We start from the raw sequence: 22,597 nt of genomic DNA, 5'->3' as shown, positions 1-22,597 counted from the left end.
CAACATAAGGGAAGACGCAGCAGAGCTCTAGGTCTTTGGGGCTCCTCAAAGACTCCAATACTCCTCAAAGACAAAACCAGATGATGAGAGACAAAAGGAGGAGCTGTCATTTTCACACTGCACTCTCAGAGCACCAAGCATAATTTAAATTCTATTTGGGAGGGGGAAATTAAAATCCCGTTGTGTTAGCAACAAATGAACTCCTACTTGTTTAAGTACTATCCTTTGGGAATTCATACATTGCATAGAAAACATTAGGAGATGAAAGTGTTCATGTAAGACAGCAAGAAATGAAAAATAAGATAAACCACTGGAGGCCACGTCATTAACTTGAGCCCCCTTTTCAAAGCTTTTGCTGGCAGATGCTCGCCCCCGTCTTCAGACGAACATCTAGTAAACTGATCTGGCACCAGCCTACCATGCTGAAATCTAGTCTAATCCTCAAAGCACTTCAAAGCTGTGCATGAGCGTGCGGTCTGAACTACCCTGTGTTGTACTCTTTTAGATGGGAAAAATGCTCTCCGCAGCCTTTCGACAGATCTCATTTACATTTGGTTTGAAGCGCAAAACACCATCTTAACACTTGTCTCATGTGATTTGGTTTCAAAACGTTATTTTCATTGTGCTTTGATGCTTGATAATATTGAGGAAGAATGCACAAGTGACAAAAAATAATATAATTATATTGTTCGAGCATATAGATGTTTACTTAAACCCAAGGTTTAGTAGGCTTCTTCAAGATACAATGTACAATATCAAGTTTCATAACTGGGGCCTATATATAGTAGGGCTGCCACAAACGATTATTTTGATAGTCGACTAGTCACCGATTATTTTTGCGATTAGTCGACTAATCAGATCATGCATCCATTGTACGTAAAACGTACAGCTTATTGCACCAGCATGCGTCTGCTCTTATATAACTATCACTAGCTTACGGCTTGAAGTGTTTAAGGTATGTGTTAACTAAAAATAAAGACAAGATGGTAGTTTATTCAATTTTAATCGGTGGAGTTAATAAACTCAGCCGATTTACTCAGGAACAAATAAAATACTGAAAAAAGCCAAACAATAACATTTTTAAGTTATCTAAGTGACTTATATATCATGTTTAACCTGAGTAGCGAAAGACGGCGGTGGGTTTGAAAACGATTTGCCGGGAGTTCGGTGTTCTCACCGGCTCTAGTGAGCCTTGAACCCCGGCTCGCTATTGAGCTGGTGGGTAACAGACGTCTCCGAAAACGTTGGAGCGCTTTTGAAAATATGTGATGTCTTGATAAACTGAACAGATATTTGAAGTTTACACAGCTACATTCTCGCCTGAAAACATGTTAAACGTTTATTTTGTGACCCAGAAAGAATAATAAGAGTAGTATTAAACCTAACTAGCTGCTAACTAGCTGCTGCCATTGTTGGTGTCACTACCCGATCCGTACCGGAAACCCGATCGGTACCCCGCATGCGCAAATCTTACGTCACTTCCTCTCTTTGCGACATTCAATATATTTGAATGATGCGGTTAGCGCCCAGTTAGCTCCTAGCATTTCTCAACAGCTCTGCCTTCTTTTCGACTGCCCGGGACATTTAAACAATGGATAATCCGTATACAAAGAAATTCATGCTTTTCTCCTCAACAGAGAGCGTCCCCCGATTGAGCAACAGCGCCGTAAAATAAGAAGAATGGCGCCTAATTACAGAGTTAATAATGCAGACTTTGTAATATCTCACGTGTAGATTCATCAGCCAGATGAAGTGTTTACTGACAATTGACAGTGATAGCGCACATCATCATCACTATTCCAACAATCCTCTCCTCACAGACAAGCATAAACACACTCGACTATCGCTAAATCAGATTTAACACACGTTTGTAATGACGATAAATCAGTTTATAATAGGGTTTATTCGCTCGGTCAGCAGGTGGCGGTATCCTCGTACACTGGGGAGTAAACTGCCATTAAACGAACAGAAGAAGAAGAAAACATCTGCACATGCGCGGTACGGATCGGGTAGACCCGATTTGTACGGTCAGACTTTACACATGCGCAGTAAGGATCGGAGAGTCCTGATCCCTAACTTTCTTTTTATTTTTCGTTTTTGTCTACATTGTACTGAAATGCTTCATTATTGCAAACATTTTAAGATATACTTGTTATTCTTAACATCTTAACAGATACTCTGACCCATAACTATCGAAAAACGTTACGACCGGAAGTAGAAACCTTTCGCGCATGCGGGGTACCGATCGGGTTTCCGGTACGGATCGGGTAGTGACAGTTGGAAACTGAGCTGGGCCGTGCTATGAATTCTGGGACAGAGCTACTTCTTCTTCTTCTGGGTTTAACGGCAGCTGGCATCCTTGTACATGCAGTGCTGCCATCTTCTGTTTCAGTCCGTTATTACACTCTTAAATCCTACTACTTATTCCTGCGTCTTTTGGGATCTTACAAAGCTTCAAACGACGCGTCGACTATCAAATTAGTCGTCGACAATTTTGATAGTCGACGTAATCGTGGCAGCCCGAATACATCGATATAGAAACTGATCAGGAGTAATTGTTTCAGTCAGTATGAATGATGGTTTTAATGTAAAAATATTGCAGTCATTTCATTAGATATAACTGTCATCTTGTTTATGTTGAGTTTTTCTAACAATGATGCCACAAATATACATGCAGCACTGGAGTCAAATTAGTAGTGATTCAGTTGTTTCCTTGTGTTATGATTCAAATTAAAATTGAAAGCAATCAAATTGGATCACGCACACACAATCCTGATGAGGCAAACAATACTTCTGTACGGTTAAATTTCTGCTGCTCTTCAGGGCTATATACATGTTTTGATGTCTTACCCAAGTATAGAAATTATTAACATTTAACAGCTGAAACACAGCACAGATCTACAAGCGTCGCCCTCCAGTCACACCAAGCCAGTGGGATCTTATCCCTGGGTCCCCTGGGTAAAAAAGCTGGGCTTACTTTTTTCATAATCATACTTTTGCATTTCTCTTATTACATGTTTTTTCTATCAACAAATGTCTCCTGACATCTTTATTGCAAATTATAATATAGCCAGGAGCGACGGCAAGTCACACGAGAAAGTTGAGTCCAAAATAACAGAAATGCTAAAAAACAAAACGGCCTCCACAACAGCAACCTTAAATTTAAGGTGCTATAAAGTTGTCCTCTTAAAAACAGTCAAATAGTTGGATAATACAATTTCTGGGCAGCATGGTGGTGCAGACCAGCTAAGCCCTCACCGTGTGGAGTTTGCATGTTGTCCCTGTGTCTGCATGTGGCTCCTCCCACAGGCTAAAGGTATGCATATTATCTTAATGGATGATTCTAAATTGGCCATGGGTATGAATGTAAGTGTTGATGGTTTCTGTCTCCCACTCTCAAATTCCACCTAAAAATACTATATGGCGCTAAATAAACAAAATAGTTGCTCTAAGATATCATGTTAATAGTGTTTCAGTTGCAGGTAAATGGCTGTGTACATATTTGACAGTAGCAGATGTGCAATATGGGTACAACATGTTTTACTAAAATCATGTATAACCTTCAAAAAGTCTTCGTCCAAGCAAAGCTTTGCAGCAGAAGATACTTTCTTGTAAGCAAAGTCAAGGTTAATGGCTGTAGCTTTATAGGCCTGTAATGTTAAATAGAGTGTAGCTCTTGTATAAAAAAAAACAAAAAACAAAAAAAGAAAACATTTAATAGAGTCTAAGGAACTTGGAAAGAAACGTGTTTGGACTTCTTTAAGTTGCTTGAAGACTACGATGACCTGGATGACTGAGAACCTCCACAGACACATTTCCTTGAAGACGTTTCACCTCTTATCCGAGAAGCTTCTTCAGTTCTAGAGTCAAATGGTGGAGAGTCCCAGATTTAAGCCCTATGGGAGTGTCCCCAAGAGGGTCATGGACCCCCTATGGATCCTCTACCTAATCACTCGAGCCAAGGTGTGAAAACAGTCGTGGGTCACAATCAGCCAAGGTTTCGGACGGACCCATTGTGAAAACTAGCCCAACCCTATCATGTGATTTACTGAGGCTTTTCTTTCCAAGCTCCTTAGACTACGACGACCTGGATGACTGAGAACCTTCACAGACAACATTTAATAGATTTTCCTTGTGTTGAAGAGGATAATGGAAATAAACAAAATCCCCAAACATGTTTAAATGCATGGCAAACAGCAGACAAGTATGTGTTCTGCAGAGGCTACTGTATGTTGAATTAGGAATATATATATATATATATGTCACTTTTATATGTATCTAAATGTATCTAAAGTGGACAAAGAGCATCTGTTTATTTAGAGAAATAGCAGGAGGCCAGTTTAGTTTATCATTTAAGCAAGGGTGCAAGATCCTATTGATTTCAGTGGGTCTTTCTGAGTAATTTCGCCTAGGGTGCCATGCTTTTGCTGAAAACTGGCAGGAAAATGTCCACTGTCTTTATGACTCAGACCGGAATAAACTGTGTCAGCTTGGCAGAACCCCAAAACTCTTTCACAGAAATGAAGGAAAGGGAACTGGGGGGGGGAAGGAGGATGCAAGACACAAAGACTGAGCTCTCCACTCTGGTTGTGCCTCATTGAATCAATAAAATAGCCCTAAATCAGGAATTAATTATATAAAATAGTCTGGGATTATTCTCCCCTATTCACTTCAGTTAGATTCATGATCATTTTACAATTTCTTTTCTCTCCTTGGTATTCAGATTTGGTCAGGCCTCGTGTTGTGTGTATGATTGATGGCAGGCCCTAAGCAGCGAATGAACCCATGTAAAGTAACAGCTATGTCTCAACAGTTCTGTGCAGCGACTTTGACATCTGGCTAAAAAAATAAATAAAATAAATAATCCAGCAAACACCACAGTGCTATGGTCTGGGTATTCATGCTGGCTAACATGATGGCCACTGACCTGACAGTGGATGAAAGCCTTGGGGCTGGAGTGAAGTAAACACCCCCGCCTGCCCTCATTATGTAGAGCTGTCAGTGTAGACTCCAGCCCACTAATACACTGCAGAGGAAACAGGGAATAAACTCTCTTTAGACCTAACCCCCACCTAACCCCATTCATTTCTCATTTCTCCTTGGACAGTCTAATTAATTTAGAGATAAGATTTAATTAAAAATGTTCACCCATCTGGGAACTGATACATACTACACCAGCAATGTTCATAAAAGCTTTCAGCAAAATGACGAACCCGGTTCTTTAAAAGGTTGACATCCTAAAAGATTTAAAAGATACAAGATCTAAGGTAGCGTTGGTATGGGAGCTAATTAAATCTAATTATATTAACAGGTCTACAACACTGAAATTACCAGATTTAGACAAAGAATAACACAAAAATTGTGCTTAATTTAAAATAGAGATGACATTGGCCTGTTAATGAAATACTTTTCTTTTCTTTTCTTTAAAAAATGCAAAACAAATGATTAAAGAGAAAATGTATTTATTTTGCACACAGAGCTCATCCACCATTTCTAACACATATACACTTTAGCAGGACTTACTGAAAAATGCATAACCCTAAGATAAATTATAGAGGAAATTGAACAGAAACTTTTATCCCTTACTACTTCTTAGATTCCCCAATTGTGAGGACGATTTATCTACTTATTTATTTATTTTTAAATTCTGGCAAACTAACTTAACCAATCGGAATGCAGGGATTATTTCACTGCTGGGACAAAAACAACTGGCTGGATTTTAAAACTTGTACAAAGGAATTGGTGAAGGATGAACTTTGTGTTGAAATGTGAGGAAAGATTCTCTCTCACTCACAGTCAAGAAAACTGCCCCAATGGGACGCTTTTTCTGTGTGTCAAAAGTGCACAAACTAAGTGTTCTGTAAGTGCACCATTTCTTTTACAATGGAAGAACTAAAAGGTAGAGGCACTTTGAGGATAGACTTTGTATGATCTGTACTAATACTGTTTTTTTCTCCAACAAAATTCACTATATTTAATAGATTTTTTTCAGTTACAGTCACGGGCTGGCAACATACCCTGGCACAGATCCCCCCTGCTGTGTCTAAAAATGACTCATCCAGGCAGAAAGTGCAACTAAATAGAAGAAAAGCGTTTTTATATGGTTTTGATTGAATAAAAGTATTCTGGTGGTGGAAACTGTTAATTTCCATGAATGAAAGAACACTAATTTTTTTTTTGTTCCCAAAACAATTACCTGTTGCTTAAAAATGCACTTTTAGGCCACTTTATTAGATCCAACAATAGATTCAACAAGGCGCTGGAAACATGCCTCAGAGATTTCAATCCAGATTAACATGACAGAATCAAACACTTGCAGCAGATTTGTCAGCTGCACATCCGTGGATCATATTCCCCATTGTACCACATCCATATTGGATTGAGATCTGGTACAATGGAGACCATTTGATTACAATGACCTCGCTGTCACGTTAACCACACCAGTTTGAGATGATTTGATATTTGTCACATGGTGCATTGGAAGCCTCCAGGAGTGGCAACAGGTGTAGTCTATTGCTCTAGCCCAGGGGTAGGCAACTCCAGGCCTCGAGTGCCGGTGTCCTGCTGGTTTTAGATATCACCCTGGGTCAATGTTGGATTTAGATTTTATTATTGTCATTTGTATTGGGAAATATGTAGCCATATATGCTTAGAGGTGTATAATCGAGTGTGTAGTGATAGGATGTGTGATCTTTAGTAGTCTGCAAAGGCTTTGTGTGCATTCCAGAGTGTTCTGGCATTCATACCCACATCCTGGGAGCATGGGAGAGGTCGTACCTTCTCTTATTGATTTATGGTAGGATAAACATATCTATATCTGTTTTAGTCTAAGTGCCTTTTGTTTAGATGAACTGCTGGACTTCCAGACCAGCAGGGTTAGGGAAGTCGTTTATGGGGTCACACTCTGACCCCCCCCCCACACACACACACACACCTCCCCTCCCCTTCCAATGCCTTCGATGCTTGTTGCCTCCTAGGAACACGAGGCGGGTCTGGGCCCGCGCTGGAGAGTCGGCGCAGTGGCAGGATGGCTGCTGTGTTGCCTGGGATTACTCCTCATCCCCTACCCAACCCTGTTGCTGATCACGTGCTCTATAATGTTGTACTGTGGACATTTATGTGCTTTCTGTGCAGAGGAGTTTTTTGCTTCCTGTTCTCATGCTGTCCTCCTATAGCCCAGCATGAGTAGAGGTCTCTTTTTTTCCTGTTGTACTTTCCCATTGTAGTGTACATTTCAGTGGTTTTTCTGTAATGCAACTGTTCTCTGACTTGTATCCCCATGGCGGGTTCATTCCACTGCAGGGCAACCTGCCACTACATGTGGCGAATAAAATTTGAACTTGAACTTGAACTTGAACTAAAAGAGCAGTGTTATGGGGGAGCGGACGAGAGCAACTGCGGTCAAGCATTTGTCCAGTTCTCTCCCGTGCACGAGAAACATAAAGAACTTTGCCTACTCGTGTCTTGCTCTTGCTGTGTAGTAGAACTGTCTTGAACGTTCCAGCGAATAGGTTTAAGCTACAAACCCATCAGTCAACACACCTGAATCAAATGATTAGTTCACTACCAGGCTTCTGGAAAACTTCAAGACATGTTGAGGAGGTAATTTAGCCATTTAAATCAGCAGACCAACCCATCTTTCACCAACAACCATGCCATGTTCAAAGTGACTTAAATCACCTTTCTTCCCCATTCTGATGCTTGGATTGAACTTTAGCAGGTCATCTTGACCACATATACATGTGTAAATGCATTTAGTGACTGCCATGTGATTGAGTGCTAAGATATTTGCAGTTACAGTATACCTGTTCAATAAAATAGCTGGTGAGTATTTTAGTATTTAGTATTTATTTATTTATTGTCATTGTCAAGAACAATGAAATTGCGTTTGGGGCTTCCATACAACCCAAAAAAAAGAAGAAAATGATAAATACCCCTTAAAACCCAAGTGTACATATTTAACCCAGTGTGACTCCAATGCAATAAGACAATCCTTAGCAATAATGTTCGTAGAAATTCAGACAAAGACCTGAGAAACATGACAAAATACAACAATGCAACCCATTCAATATTATTGTACTGTGAGATATGATATCAGATATGATAGTTATCTATTTAAGAAAGAGGGGGGGGGGCAGGAGGGGGAAGAGAATAAAGATATGATGCACCAATGCAGACCAGTTCATTGCTATTAAGAAGTTGGATATGGTTATTGTCCGTGAGAGGGGGGCAGAGAGTTCAGGAGCCTCACAGCCTGTGGATACAGGCTGTTGGCCAGTCTGGATGTTCTGGCCTGTATAGACCTGTACCTTCTCCCTGAGGGCAGCAGATGGAAAAGGTGGCGCGCAGGGTGATGTTGGTCCCGCAGGATACTGTGCACCCTCCTCAGACAGCGAGTGGGGAAGATATTACTGATCTCTGGCAGACTTGTTCCAATAATTCTGCCAGCTTCTTTCACCACCCGCTGGAGTGCTTGCTGATCGGCCTTGGTGCAGCTGGGGAACCACACTAGAAATCCATACGTCAGAACGCTGCTGATGGCACAGTTGTAGAAGTTCAACATCAGAGATCTGGGAATGTGTGCGCTCCGCAGTCTCCTCAGGTAGTAGAGGCGCTGTTGAGTGTAAATCCTTCAAGGTCTAACAAATCTGTAAGCTTAAAAGCAGATAACCGGATTACCTTTAAAGAAAGACCATGGAACCGTTGTATTAATTCTGGTTAAAGTCAGGGAACTATTGTGTTCAGGAGTTAAAGAGAACAACACTGAAAGTCAATAAGAATCTTTAATGCAATATTATGTAATGAAAAGATTTGTTAGAGTTATTGGAGCTTCATTTTTCTTGGGCCCACATTCTCATTTAAAATTGTGATGAGTCTATACAGAATGAAGCAAATATAATGTAAAAGGCAAACAGAGCTGTGTGTGTATGTTTCTGATTACTTTGGCAAACTATTAAGTCTTGTCTGATAGCTTCATCCCAACCATTTTCCTCAGCATTGCAAGGTAGTGAACATAACAACACAAAAACCGAGTGGCAACAGTCAAGGATTTTGACTGTTGCCACTCTGTGTATATACAACACTGTGTTTTTGCATCAAGTCATTTTTGCACAGCAGTATTTATTAGCGATTTTTTTTGTCTATCACACAGGTCTTTGCTAATCTGTAATCTTTTGTCTTGTTTTTGTTATCACCAAAAACAAAACCTCAGGACACCCTGAGAAACTTTCCCCAATAAAAATCAAAGTTACATAGTAAATATGTATGAAAGGTCCTCATTGATGCCATAAATTATCTTGATCCTGTGCATGCTGGGAACAGCTCCAGTCCACCTCTAACTCTGATTATAATTAGGCACAAAAAAGGCAAAAGTCTTTGCACTCAATACTTTCTTATACTGCAGAATCCTCTGCATTGCACTCATTGATTCGTCTCTGTGAAAGATTTACAGCTTCTACATTAACCCACAGGTACTTAGTGTTCACAGGATTACAGGTTGTAAACACAAAATCAGCTTGAGAGTTATTTATAGAGGCGTATATCCAGACTTGAGATAAATGGAAGCAGTGGGATTTATCAGCAGAACTGTTGCAGCTTGACATTCAGTCTTTGGGTTGTGCACAGAAGCTTATTTAAGGAAAGTACTAAACAGCTTTCCTAAACCTGACGTTAATATAATGTGCTTTGAACACATTAAACACATCTTGTTAGGAAAGTTTGTAAAATGCAGTGATGTCTTTGAGAAAGGCTCAGTTTCAAATACTGCAATTTAAACCTTATGTACTCTACCTAAACCAACTGTAATTTAAACTAAACACAGACAGCCATTTGGGCTTCAGCTAATACCCAAGCCCTAAAAGTAAGTAAGCCAAACTATGCATTTTGTCAATGTCCCTGCCCAATTTGATGCATTGGGGAAAAAAAAAAAAGGTTATTCCAACAAAAGTAAATATTTTATTTGACTCACAGGACTGCACATTTAATAATATACATTTAGTAAAACAGTGAATATTTCCAATAGCAGGACAGTGTGTCTGGGATTGAGATAAAAACATCACAGTGACCATGTTCATGGTAATAAAGTCACAAGTGATGTGTTAGTTTAGGGCTGTTCAATATAACGATATATATCGGATGACGATATAAAAACGTCTATTGTTTCATTTTCCGCTATCGTTTGTTTTGTGGTGTTGCAAAATAAACTGTTTACGGCAATATTTTTTCATCGTTTTGATGGTCACTGTAGTGGCTATATTAATTTCTTAAAATTCTCTCTTTCTCTTATATTTAATATAACCACACTACGGACGGACAAGCGCCCGTTAGTAACAACGACGGTAACACCATCGTGCGTCCGCTTGTTTATGTTCTACATAAACCTTTCACAATAAAGCTCAAGATCCTGTTGAGACTTTTCAAAATAAACTGAATCACGTGAAAGAGCTGATTATTTACGGATGAGAAGTAAAAAAGAGCCGCCAGGTGCTAAAAAATAAACCTTAGACTCAAACGTTAGAACAGGCTTTTCCCCGCAGCACGCCGTGTAATAAATACTCACAAAGAAAACTGCAGCCGTTACAAAAATGTCTAAAAATGTATCGTTTCACGCATCGGTTAAAACACTCGACTCCAGGTACACGACGCCCAGCTGGAAACACGTCACCCAAATCGAGCTACCCGAGATTCACAGAATATACAGAAAATGTTACATTTTTGTGATTTATATCGTTATTGGGACGATAGATGTCTTATATCGGGATATGAGATTTTGGTCATATCGCACAGCCCTAGCTTAGTTTGTGTTTTGGAGAACAATGTAGCTCCACCATGCAGAGCAATAGACTTGATTGGGATTTTATGAAGGCACAGTATTGTGAGATCCTCATAGTGAAATCAAATAAAATTCATTTACTGTAGGGGTTAGGGCAACTCGTCATGACCCTAAAGCTGTAGAGCTTCCTCTAGATCTGAACTTTAAACCATGTGTGCAGCACATCCATGTGTCGCATAACTATGTTTTGCAATGAAGAGTAATAGCAAGTCTTTTCATGACACACATCACTTCTGCTCAGTGCGTCACGGACTCTGGAGGGTTCTGGACATTTTCAGGTGAAAATAAACCCTCCAAATAGCACACTAACACACAATGAGTAACAACATTTTCAAAGAGCCATCAAATCTAATGAGCGTCAAAACTGTGCATGATTGTCCTCCCCCTACTGGTGTTGTAGAGCTTCCAGTATGAAAGGCTAACAGTGAGTGACAAGCACCCCTGATTATTTCATCACTGAGTAAGGTGTGCTGAATATAGCACTGAATTCAAAAACAGCAGCCTCTCAGCCTGTCAGTAGACTCGTTCCTCGCTTCAAATATCTGCTAATGTCATAGACATCGGTTTGAAATAAAAGGGACAAGTCTAGTAAGAAAGATAACCTCCTGAGATGTATCCATAGCGTGTTTCTCGGCTGTGCTTTTACTGTCACACTATGTAAAATTAGGTCATTATATTCAAACCAGTATAAGGGAAAAAAAAAACTCAAAACAAAACAAAACTTATTAATCATTTATTCCACTGTTGAATAAACAAACTGAAATTAGCATTCCCAAACTGTCAAGCAGAGATGGTTTCTGCAGAGCTGCACATTCGTTTTAATGAATTAAACAGCCAAGAAAGAAGATGTTCCATTCAGACAGCACAAAAGTGACTCATGTATAATTGATGAGTGACTCAGTGTAGGGAATTTTATGTCAGGGCTGGGTGTTATCATTTGGAGCCCCAGTGCAAATGCGCAGCAGGTAGTGACACTCGGGAAGTTTGTTCCCACGATTCAAGTCCTGAAAGTGTACCAAGGCCTATGCAGCGACTTGTGTGCATCTTGGCTCCAACTTAGTTCTGTCATTTATGGCACTGTTGCGACTTCAAATAACAACACTTTCTGGCACCTCAAAGACTAAAGCTGCTTGAGTCGATACTGTTTCCTCTGCCATTGTCCCTGGTGTCTAACCATGCTTCACACATCCATGCTTCACACATCAGCAAACTTGCACACTTTTAGATGTAAAAATGCCACATACAACTGAATAAACAGCCAAAGGCCACCATGTACAATGCTTTCCAGACTCCTTAGACTGTGAAAACGTGTTTGTCCCATTCCAGCTGTCATAAGCTTTTCAAAAGGCTCCACCCTCCAAATCCACCCTCAAGTCTTCAGTCATCACAACTAAAAGTGAAGTCTGCAATAGCTGAAATAATAACTTTTGAAGCTTTAATGCATGACCATAATTTCAGCAGGAAGGACACAATATGCAAATTCCACTTAATTATTGTTTTAAGGGGGGCCAGTGCTTGTACAGGGCAACAAAATGAGCAAAAGCCATCTGCTGATTTTTCCTCTTTCTTCATATATCAAAAAGACTGTGTCAGAATAAGCCATTCAGTCCATGGTGATGTCAGTCGGATAAGCACTACGCCCTGGCGGGTGAACATATCCGCCCTCTTAAGTTCCAAATGAGCAGCTGCCTCGCAGTCCACCAGATTTATTTCTTTGCTAGAGCAGCTTCTGTTAACTGCAGAATGTATCAGCTATGAGCAAAGCACGCCAAATGTTTTGTTTTTGGCTCCAAGAGTGAACACAAGTTTTCCTGCAACGTGGCATCTGAGCAATGGAAGATCCAGGACATTAAGTTTTGAACGTGACTGCGGTTTCAGTTTATATAAGTCATAGCAAATTTCATAGGGTGATAATGATGACAATGCATTTTGGAAAATGTGCTCGATTTTAAACAACTGGGGTTGCTGTCTTTTCGTCATACCTTTTCTGTTGAGCTTTGCCTGTCTGCGGATTACATACATGTAATCAATGAATGAGCGTGAAGGTCATGTCATGAAAACATTCTTGACTGCAATTTAAGAATACCAGCTATATTGGGGCAAAGGTGGCAGCAGCACATGTCAATTAAAGCTAATAAAGTGAGTAAAATGTAATTGCACAGCATCTTTCAAGAAAAAGTTCAAAGTGCTTCACAACAAATTGCTAAAACATAAAAATTAAAAAAATTTTGGTTTTAGCTGTGTGCCCCACAGCAACCACAGATCTCATGCTCAGAGGGAGAGAGTACCAGAGTCTGGGGGTCACTATTGCAAGAGCTCTGTCTCCTTTAGTTTTCAGCCTTCTATGCAGTATAGCCAGCAGGCCAATCACATGACCCCGGGGAACTCTTGAGGATGTATGGATATAAAAGTTCTCTGATGTATGCTGGTGCCAGTCCATGCAGAGATCTAAAAGTCAAAACCAGAATCTTAAAACAGACTCTGGAGTAGATGTGGAGCCAATGCAGCTGGGTCAGCAACAGCCTGACATCTGAGTACTTACTCAGTCAGAAGCCTTGCACCAGCATCCTGAACAACCTGCAGATATTCCCAACAAACACTAAACCAGCCCATTTGAAACCAGGCTAAATAACACATGAAGAATTTCACTTAATAGTTAAGACAAATCTGTTACTGCTGATATAGACGTTAAAACAGGACGTTACAACAGGAATATTTAACTGTGCATTGCATTTAAATTGCATTTTGTTAAGTGATTAACAACAAAATTTTCCTCTAAAATTAAGTTAATCTCACTTCTTGCATCTGTTTTGCGTCTCCTTATCCTAGAACACTGCATGCAAAGCAAGTTATTCATGCAAAATATAGTACAAACTGAATAAGGAAGAACAGCATGCAGGTTGTGACTCCTCTTTCACCTGGATGTGTGTTAATTCTTAAACCCTGCAGCTGGTCCTCGCAGAGGGCTTAATGGGGGAAAAATCAATTAGTTGACTCCACTGAGAGGTACCTTGTATGTACCAGAAGACTGAGCAACTATCAGAGCATAAACAAGTGATTTGTGTACTTATTCTGCAGAGTGCGGGCATATGTTTATCACGTATCTTAAAAGTTAATCTACTTATGGTTATAATTAAACCAACTTTCTGCTAAGTGTGAATCAATGTGAAGTGAATTGCATAAATATAAGCTACTTTGGGGGATTGTCCAGCCGCTAGAGGACAATTCAGATTAAACAGCTGGTAGTACTGTCATTACAGAGGAGAACTTGTTTTTAACCTGTGACAACAGGAATTTCAACACATGGGAAAGGAGAAACAATCTGCAGCACAGGCTGTCCTCTGAAGCTCATTATACGCTGCAATGACAGCAAAGCTGAGAGATGACAATCTTACCATTAATTTGGACAAAACTGATATCATAGCACACCTTTTATTTACTTACAAAACTCTAACAGAAAGTCTAACAGATTAAAAACATCAACACATTAATAATCAAGATTTCAATCAGTTTATATAGAGACAATGGTGCTTTCCTATTTTTTTTCTAAATTTATAATAAGAATAGGAATCAACTTGTCCTTTCTTGGCACTGTGCTGCAAATTGGCAAACTGAAATCAATACTGATCTGTAATAAAACTAGAGATGGACCGATCTGATCTGTCGGTATCGGTCCGATACTGACCTAAATTACTGGATCAGATATCGGAGAGTAATAAAAAATGTAATCCGATCCATTAAATATCAGGAAAGCACCTCACAAAACTTGTGACATGGCGTAACTCGGCTCATAACCTTAGCACTTCGGAGCAGTACGCGTCACGTGATAGAGCGGCTGTGGCGTGTGAGACCTGTCGGTGGTCTTGTTGAATATTTGGAGCCTCGCTACCAAATTTCATCTCCAAGAAAGTTATCCCAGAGAAGTAAAGCAAGTGTGTAAGTTAATCTCTGAATGTTTGTAAAGCATTCCCACGTTAAGCTTAACAACCGATATATGGAGCGACTGCCTCTTCTCTCTCCCTCCCTCTCCTGTTGCTACTTCAATCATGAAACTGCTTAATGATCAGCTGATCGGCTTTTCTGTCGCTAGGCCGTCTCTCTTGTTTGTTTTTGGCCCACTTTGCACCAGAAAGAGGAAACCAGCAGCTAAACAACACCAGCGCGTTTAAGCTTGATAATCTGTTGTTAGAATTTATTTAATATTAGTTTCTACACCAGGATCTTTTTCTACATAGCTGACGGCTGGTAACTGTGCAGGGGCGGAACTAGCAAAGTTTAGCTAGGGGGGCCAATAGGGCATTAACAGGGAAAAGGGGGCACAAAGAAATACTTTTCTTTCTTATTCTCATTTAAAATGTCTAGCTTTAAATAAAAAAATGTATATAGGCTAGATAAATAAGTGACTTATACTTCAAGCTGAACTTGTTCCTTGTCTGTGAATGCTTGTAATGTTTCAGTCAGCTGCTGGACCAATTACCCAAACCAGTCTGGAATTCATGCACAAACTGACTTCTTCATCTTTGACCATTTTTGTTGCTTTTTGTTTTTACTGTGCAGCAGTTCAGACTCACACACGTCGTGCTGCTTGTTCATGTCTCACAGGTTTTAATGTATTCTTGCTTGTGTTGCTGAACAGTCCACTCAGAGAGAAAGCTGTTTTTCTGTGGCGTGCCCACAGCACAAATCAGGTAATTTATTTGTGCATGCACGGTGACCAGATGTGTACATTGTCTTTTCATCAGACACAGTGCATGCTTGCGAGTTCATAAAAATCCAAAAGATGTTTTCATCTACATCCATTAGCAATGAAAAAGATGAAAAGTTCTATTAAAATTCCCAGAAATTCAGTAAGTTGATATCTTTGCCTCCAGTTTCTGGCATCTGAATATTTGCATTGACTAACAATTACATTGTTCTTTCTGGTGTCAGACAAAGAGTCTAATGGAGTTTACTTGTACATTTGAAATCTAGTTTTCTTACTTTCTTACTTAATGGTGACTAATATTGCTTATACTTGATGTCAGTACTGCATTTTTTTAAGTATGATAACATAAATAGTTATAAGTAGTATTTTAGTTTCACAAAGGACAAGACCAGGGCAATTATTATTATTACCTGACTGCCACCAATTACTATAAAGGCAGGTCAGTGATGGCATACTGCTCCTTGGGGTCCTCTAATGGCAACAGGAATGTAGTAGGAGGGACCAGGACAAGGGCAGAATTATAAAAAATACAATGGATAATTATTACAGGCTTTTAAATAGAAAATGAGGCCAAGGGCCAAAATTAAAATCTTTAACTAGCATAAACTGAAGACAAAAATGTTCGCTAAGAGGGCACAATACCAAGTAAGAGCAGGTGATTGAGCACTACCTGGGGTACCTGTGCACGTGCCTAAATGTGATACTTCTAGTGTGATTTATTAAATATGGAGAAGAAAGAACTGTATGTTAAGAGGTGAAAATCTGAATATATTACTTTTGAAAAAGGAAGCATTTTGTGAAAGACTGCACAAGTCAGTCAAGCACAAAGAACATTAAGCTAACATCAAATGACTAACGGTTCAATTAACCCCCCTTTTTATTTTTCCCCTCATTTAATTAAATACTGCCTTGTACATTAAAATGAGGCTATCCACTACAGGCTTTCAAGATAATAAAACTGGTATCAACAAAAGTGAAGTGATCCATCTCCCCATCAGCCAAAGGCACTCAGTGGTGAACGTGGCTTTTATCCAACCGTGAAAAAAAAGGGTGTGCTTGCTAGAAAATAACAATTCTAGTTAAAACTGACTAACGTTAATGAACTTTGCTAAAATTAAATCTGTCAAACCCTCAGAGGATGCAGTCAGTATTGCTGGCATGTAAGCATTGCTCTTCTTCTCCTTATAAGTTAAAATCTTTGCTTTGCCTTGTGCAAAGTGTGTTGTTTTAGTCTTGTTCTAAGTTTTAGAAGAAGTCTTTAGATGTCTTTTTTTTCTACTTGAAGACTACAATTTTTTTATGACAAGTGGTTGCACGAAATAAATTTGTTTGAATCCAGAAATATTTTTTAAGTACACTGAATTTAATTTAAGCGAGTAAAACCAACATATATTTTTAAGCTACTTTAACTTAACTGTTGTGGATATGTCTTAGTCAAATATTATTAGTAAGTCCAACTAAGGTCGTGTTAAATGTACCAGAATAATTTGTTTCCTTTACACTTATGTCCCAAACTTATATTCAAATCAATCAAATTGTTAATTTCTCTCTATTTCAATTAAGTTAAGTTTACTTAAAAAATATTGCTTACCCTGATTTGTAGTTTTTAAAAACGTCAATAATGAAAACTACAACATTCTTTCACATCATTTATTAATGCAAAATTTGTTGCAAACAGAATAAGAATCCACATCTCTAAGGGAAATTGCTGCAATTTGTATAATACAAATTACAAAACTTTTGCCTATGAACTAGTAGCTTTAAAAAGCTGTATTCAAACAAAACAGAAACAACAGACAAGAGAAATGTTAACCAATGTTTCTCTTCCTCTATAAAAGAAAAAAAAAAAAAAAAAACTCCTTACATAAAAGAATAAAACACTACCAGCAGTATAAAGTATCACAATTAGAAACTGATGCATCCACAAACTAACCAGTTTCAGACTTGCTGTTCTGCGATCCATATTTAGAAATTGCATTTTAATAAGGTAATTAGACTTAAAATTAAACTTGTGTTTTCCTTACTGCTTATTGACCACTGTCTTTCCATTCTAGTCCTTCCTTGAAGATTCTGAATGTTTTACATATTTTCTGACCTAACATACTCGCTTCAAAACAATTAAGTCTTTAAAGTGTTACCAGTGTGCTGCAGTGTGGTAATCATGAATGTTTTTTTTTTTTTTTAATCCGGTTGAGTTAACACTGATTATACGCAGGGCAGCAGCTATAACTGAATAATTACAAAGTTGCTCTTCAAGCTACTCAAATGTACCACACGTGAAACATTCATTATTGAAAGTTAAAATGTTCAATCGAAACATAACACAGAACAAATGATGGTTGTACAAGAGTTTCACTCCTATTCACAAGAGCACCAGTCATTGGTAATTTACATAACAGCATTCTCTTGATGTGTTATTTTAGAAATCTTCCTATCCAGTAGCAATTTTGTTCTTCAGCCCAAAGACTTTGGGGGAGAGCTTTTCACCATCGAATCCCATCAACACTTTCTAAATGAATTCATAATAGTCCTTCAATTCCTTGGGGAAGGCTAGGTTTAGTGCATAGATTACTCCAAGCATCAATGCACAAGCTTGGGCCAGAGATCCAATGTTGTCCATGACTATCTCCCCTTCAACAAATATTCCAATGTCATCATAATGTCCATTTTGTCCATCCTCCCTGTTGATGACATAAATGCCCATGGTGTGCTTCTTCAGGTCTCTCTGGATATCATCTCCTTCAATGTCCTAAACATTTAATAAAAAGGTAAAAGAAAAAACAATTAACTCTACAATTAAATTCCAATCTAGTCGTTTGTGTGTGTGTGTGTGTGTGTGTGTGTGTGTGTGTGTGTGTGTGTGTGTGTGTAATACACACACACACACACAGATATCTATCTAAAAAGTGTGTGTATAGATGACTTGCTTACAATGACTTAAATGACTTACAAAGAACTCCCGAATAAGGCTTCCGTCCTCTTCACCAAGGTAGAGGCAAAGTGCCCTGAGAACTGCTTCCCTTTTCACTTTAACATCACTTTCAGCCTGTTTAAAGAGAGTTGCTGATTAAACCAATTTGGAAAAAAGAACAATGTCTGACATTTGCAATAAGTAAATTTTATCATATGTCAGTTCAAACATAGTAAATAAAATTTATATATGAAATTTCAAAATTTAGATTGCTTGGCTGGTCACCTAAAACGGCTTATTGGACTCACCAGTGACCTGCCACTTAAGACAAAAGAAATCCAAATAGAATTTGCAATATTCAGATTTACCTCTTGCATGATCTGCAAGTGGTGGGCAAGTTTCTGCCCAGAAACACCGCCCTTCTTCTGGAAAACTGTCATCAACTGAGGTGTAATTCTGTCTAACTGTGCCGCGAAGGTCATCTCCAGTTGAAGTGTTGTAATACACTGGAATTCAGCATTTACCTGTATCTCTCTCTCTCACACACACACACACACACACACACAGACAGAGAAAAAAAGAAGACTGGTGCTTAATCATTGGTATGATTATTTTGTTATTTCTTCATTAAATGCTACAATGCAATTGCCATCACTTCATAAAGCATGATTATCATATGGGTTAGTATACAGTGCATGAAGGATGTTACTACTGTTAATCAAAGAAGAAATGAATGGCATCAGTCCATTTAACGGGTTTAAAGGGTTTTAAAAAGCAGATATTTGTCTGTTTCAGGTGGTTGGCAACACATTTTCCTGTGCTCTTTGTCCACTGGTGGGAGTGTCTCACCTGTGAGGTCAGTGGGGCAGAACTCTGCCATCAGCAACAGAGAGCAGAGAAAATTTAGATGTGCAACTAAAAACATGCTTGCCATGTAAGCCCCAAACATCTCTGAAATTGCTCTGCAAACTTCAGAGTACTTATACTTCAGGAGTCCTGTGGGTACCGTAAAGACTCATGTATGCAAACAAACCACATTTTTTTTTGCAATCTGATCCTTTTTCTCTTGGCTGTTTCCTTCAGGGATCACCACAGTGAATGATCCACATCCATCTAACCCTATGCTCTGCATCCTCTTAACTCACAAGAACTAAATTCCTGTTTTTCATTTCACTTTCGCAAGTTTTTTTTTTCTTTTGTCCTGGATAAAAGAAATTTAATCATATATATTAATTGATATTAATTAATATCAATATTAATAATCACAAGAACCCTTAAGATGAGATAGATAAACTTGTCCCTGCAATACTGTGACAAATACTGTTGTGATAAATATGTAAGGAATTTGCATGTACTTACCAAAATAACACCATCTTCTTGAATAAACAGTAACACATAAGGGGAAGAAAATCTGCCAGAAAAGGAAGACAAATAAAAAAAAAAAAACTTTAGAAAGACAAACAATTACCGTTTCCAAGCCATTAGTGCATTACTTCATGATACTCCCTTGTAACAAAACAAATCTTACTTGTGCCTCTGTGCAAACTACAGATGGCACGATACCACTTTTTTATGTCCGATACCGATATCATAAATTTGATTATCTGCCGATGCCGATATGAATCCGATATAGTGTATTTTATAATAAATAAAACTGTTTTTATAAATATTTTGCTGCATTTTGTATAAGTTCATACTCAGTTTTAAAAACAAAACATTAAAGCTATTCTGTTATACCTGTATGCAAAAAATACACTGCACCCAAAATATTTTATACTTCAGCAATACTGATCAACCTAAAAAACTTACACCATCCTCCTTATTCAGGTATTCTAAACAGTACATAGAAATATTAAACTAACTAATAGGACTGCCAACTCCCAGCAAAAATATTAGGAAACCACCCCGCACCCTCCGCCTGATAATGCTTAATTGACGTAATCTACTTTAATGCACAGAAATCAATTATTTTTCTATAATAATTTGATTCAACATTTTTCTTCAATACAGTTGCAGACAGCGCAGACAGCGTACCTTCCCAAAGGAAAAAGTGCTATATGTACTACTATTACTAGGGCATATATTAGACTTAATATTTACTACATACAATAATGGATCTCTATACATTTAACCAGATCACCACTTTGGTAGTAAGATTTAGAATAATTATTTATTAAAAGCTAGACATTTTAAATGAGAATAAGAAAGAAAATTATGTCTTTGTGTCTCCCTTTCCCTGTTAATGCCCTACCTGGCCCCTGGCAAAACTTTGCTAGATCAGCTACCTAAAACTCAGCTACCTAAAAAAGGATCCTGGAGTTATTTGTCTCTCAGAAACAGTTCATAACTTCCCTTCAACTCATTCATGTGACCTAAAATGTAAACCTGTTTCTTCATTACCTGTTCAGCTCTAATGATTCAGTAAAAACTTCTCCTGGTTTCACCTTCATGTTTCCTTCTCACCACATATCCAAACTATCATGACTAGCAGCTATTACGGCTGTGGCTCCAGAAAACATAAGCGGATACTAGAAGTAATATTAAAAAAATTCTAGCAACAGCTTATCAAGCTTAAACGTGCTGCTGTTGTTTATCTGCCGTTTTCCTCTTTCTAGCGCAAACTGGGTGACTAACAAATGAGAGAGACTAGCGACAGAAAAGCCGATCACCTGATAATCGATCAGTTTCATGATTGAAGTAGCAACAGGAGAGGGAGGGGGGAGAATGAGGGAAGAAGTTTTAGCTGTTCAGCATGAAGACACCGAATAACTCCAGCTTTGTGTCTTTTTTCATTCTAGCTGAAGTATAAAACAAATCGCTTCCTTTCCCCCTCAATACAAAACTCCGACAGCCAGTCCAGCTGTGGCTCCATACATCGGTTGTTAAGCTCAACATGGAAATACTATGCAAACATAAAGAGATGAACTTACACACTTGCTTTACTTCTCTGTGTTAGTTTTCTCTGAGATTAAATGCAGCGGTTTGGAAGCACGTAGCGAGGCTTTAAATGCTAAACCAGACCGCTGACAGGTCTTGCACTCAACAGCTCTATCAAGTGAAGCAACTTCTTTTCTGAGTTAATTTCAGTTCTGACAAACATCACTCTCAGTGCCTTTTGATCTCACATTTTTGGCAACCACTGAGTTATTCTCCTCCACAGTTTACAACCATTATTTTTTTCTGCACAAAAGACGTTGTGCAACGCCAATCCTACTTATTTCCTACTGCACCCCTGACTGTGCAGGTGCGTTCAGAAGCCCCCTCCCCCGCCCGACTATTCCTTAATGCCAATGTTGTGGCGGGAGGGACGATTTCTCCACTTAAAACTGCAGGCGACTGTACAGTGAACTTTACAGCTAACTACAGAGAAATTGCCTCGTTCCATAATTTGTTAGTGCAAAGTGTGCCACAAGAACTAAGCTAAAAACATATGACATTTTAACGCATCAATACAATTACTCTTTTAATAGAGCAGTAGCTAATAGAGCACATAGCTAGCTTAAGTCAAATTCATGACAAAGTTCAGAGGTGTACAACTACTTAGACTTCTTTCTCCATGTGCACACGTCTTAAAGAGTCAACATGCTTTGACTGAGGTAAAAAAAATAAAACAAAAACGACCGTAAAAGGTTTACTTACCGAAGCTAGACCACTTTTATATGAAGTTGTGCGATTAACTTGAGCCCGCTTGCAGCACACAGAGTCCGCTTCTTCAGTCCGCGCGCAAAATGGTGGCCTGTCCTAACGCATGCGCAAAATGGCCCAGCAGGAGGCTATGAAAAACATACTTAAGCATTTTGAGCTACATTTAATTAACTAAAATTAATTGGATTAAAACGCAGGGAATGTATTCTGGAGTTACTCGAATTATATATGTAGACAGGAATTACTCATTTGAATTGAAAAGATATACCAAAATATAATATGCTATATTTAAAAGGAGACAATATCACTTTTTTCAGTGTAAAGTGGCCCTCTGTTTGGCAGCAAACAAGCTGCTTTCAGCTGGAAGTAAGTTCTTTTTTAAAAACTAAAGTTAGCCTACTGCAACTCCCGTATTTTCTGGACAATAGAGCGCACCTGTATATAAGCCGCATCCGCTTTATTTTTTTTATTTATTTTTTAAAAAAGATATAAAAGCTGCACCCAG

At 38.7% G+C, this 22,597-nt stretch overlaps 2 protein-coding genes across 4 annotated transcripts in view; both read right to left on the bottom strand.

The window, feature by feature from the left end:
- The window catches only part of asic2 (acid-sensing (proton-gated) ion channel 2), a 427,006-nt gene that overhangs the window by 193,284 nt on the left and 211,125 nt on the right, over positions 1–22,597 (bottom strand). The window lies entirely within an intron of this gene.
- On the bottom strand, positions 17,173–22,176 carry LOC309704117 (uncharacterized protein). Its single transcript, XM_082529105.1, has 5 exons — positions 22,087–22,176; positions 19,807–19,858; positions 18,816–18,971; positions 18,487–18,582; positions 17,173–18,285 (listed from the first exon to the last, which is right to left on the bottom strand). The coding sequence occupies exons 3-5, from the start codon at positions 18,927–18,929 to the stop codon at positions 18,046–18,048; spliced, it is 450 nt and encodes a 149-aa protein (XP_082385231.1). The 5' UTR covers positions 18,930–18,971; positions 19,807–19,858; positions 22,087–22,176; the 3' UTR covers positions 17,173–18,045.

Source organism: Aulonocara stuartgranti (genome assembly GCF_965226115.1).
Source record: "Aulonocara stuartgranti genome assembly, chromosome: 4".
Lineage (NCBI taxonomy): Eukaryota > Metazoa > Chordata > Actinopteri > Cichliformes > Cichlidae > Aulonocara > Aulonocara stuartgranti.
The sequence above is the reverse complement of the archived record's forward strand: the minus strand, read 5'-3'. Positions and strand labels throughout refer to the sequence as shown.

What these genes read in the sequence shown, in the direction of transcription:
- LOC309704117 (XM_082529105.1), bottom strand. Translation starts at nt 18,929, where the DNA reads ATGACCTTCGCGGCACAGTTAGACAGAATTACACCTCAGTTGATGACA. An exon ending in ACTTGCAGATCATGCAAGAG is followed by an intron (nt 18,583 to 18,815) that starts GTAAATCTGAAT and finishes CTCTTTAAACAG; the next exon opens with GCTGAAAGTGATGTTAAAGT. An exon ending in GCCTTATTCGGGAGTTCTTT is followed by an intron (nt 18,286 to 18,486) that starts GTAAGTCATTTA and finishes TTAAATGTTTAG; the next exon opens with GACATTGAAGGAGATGATAT.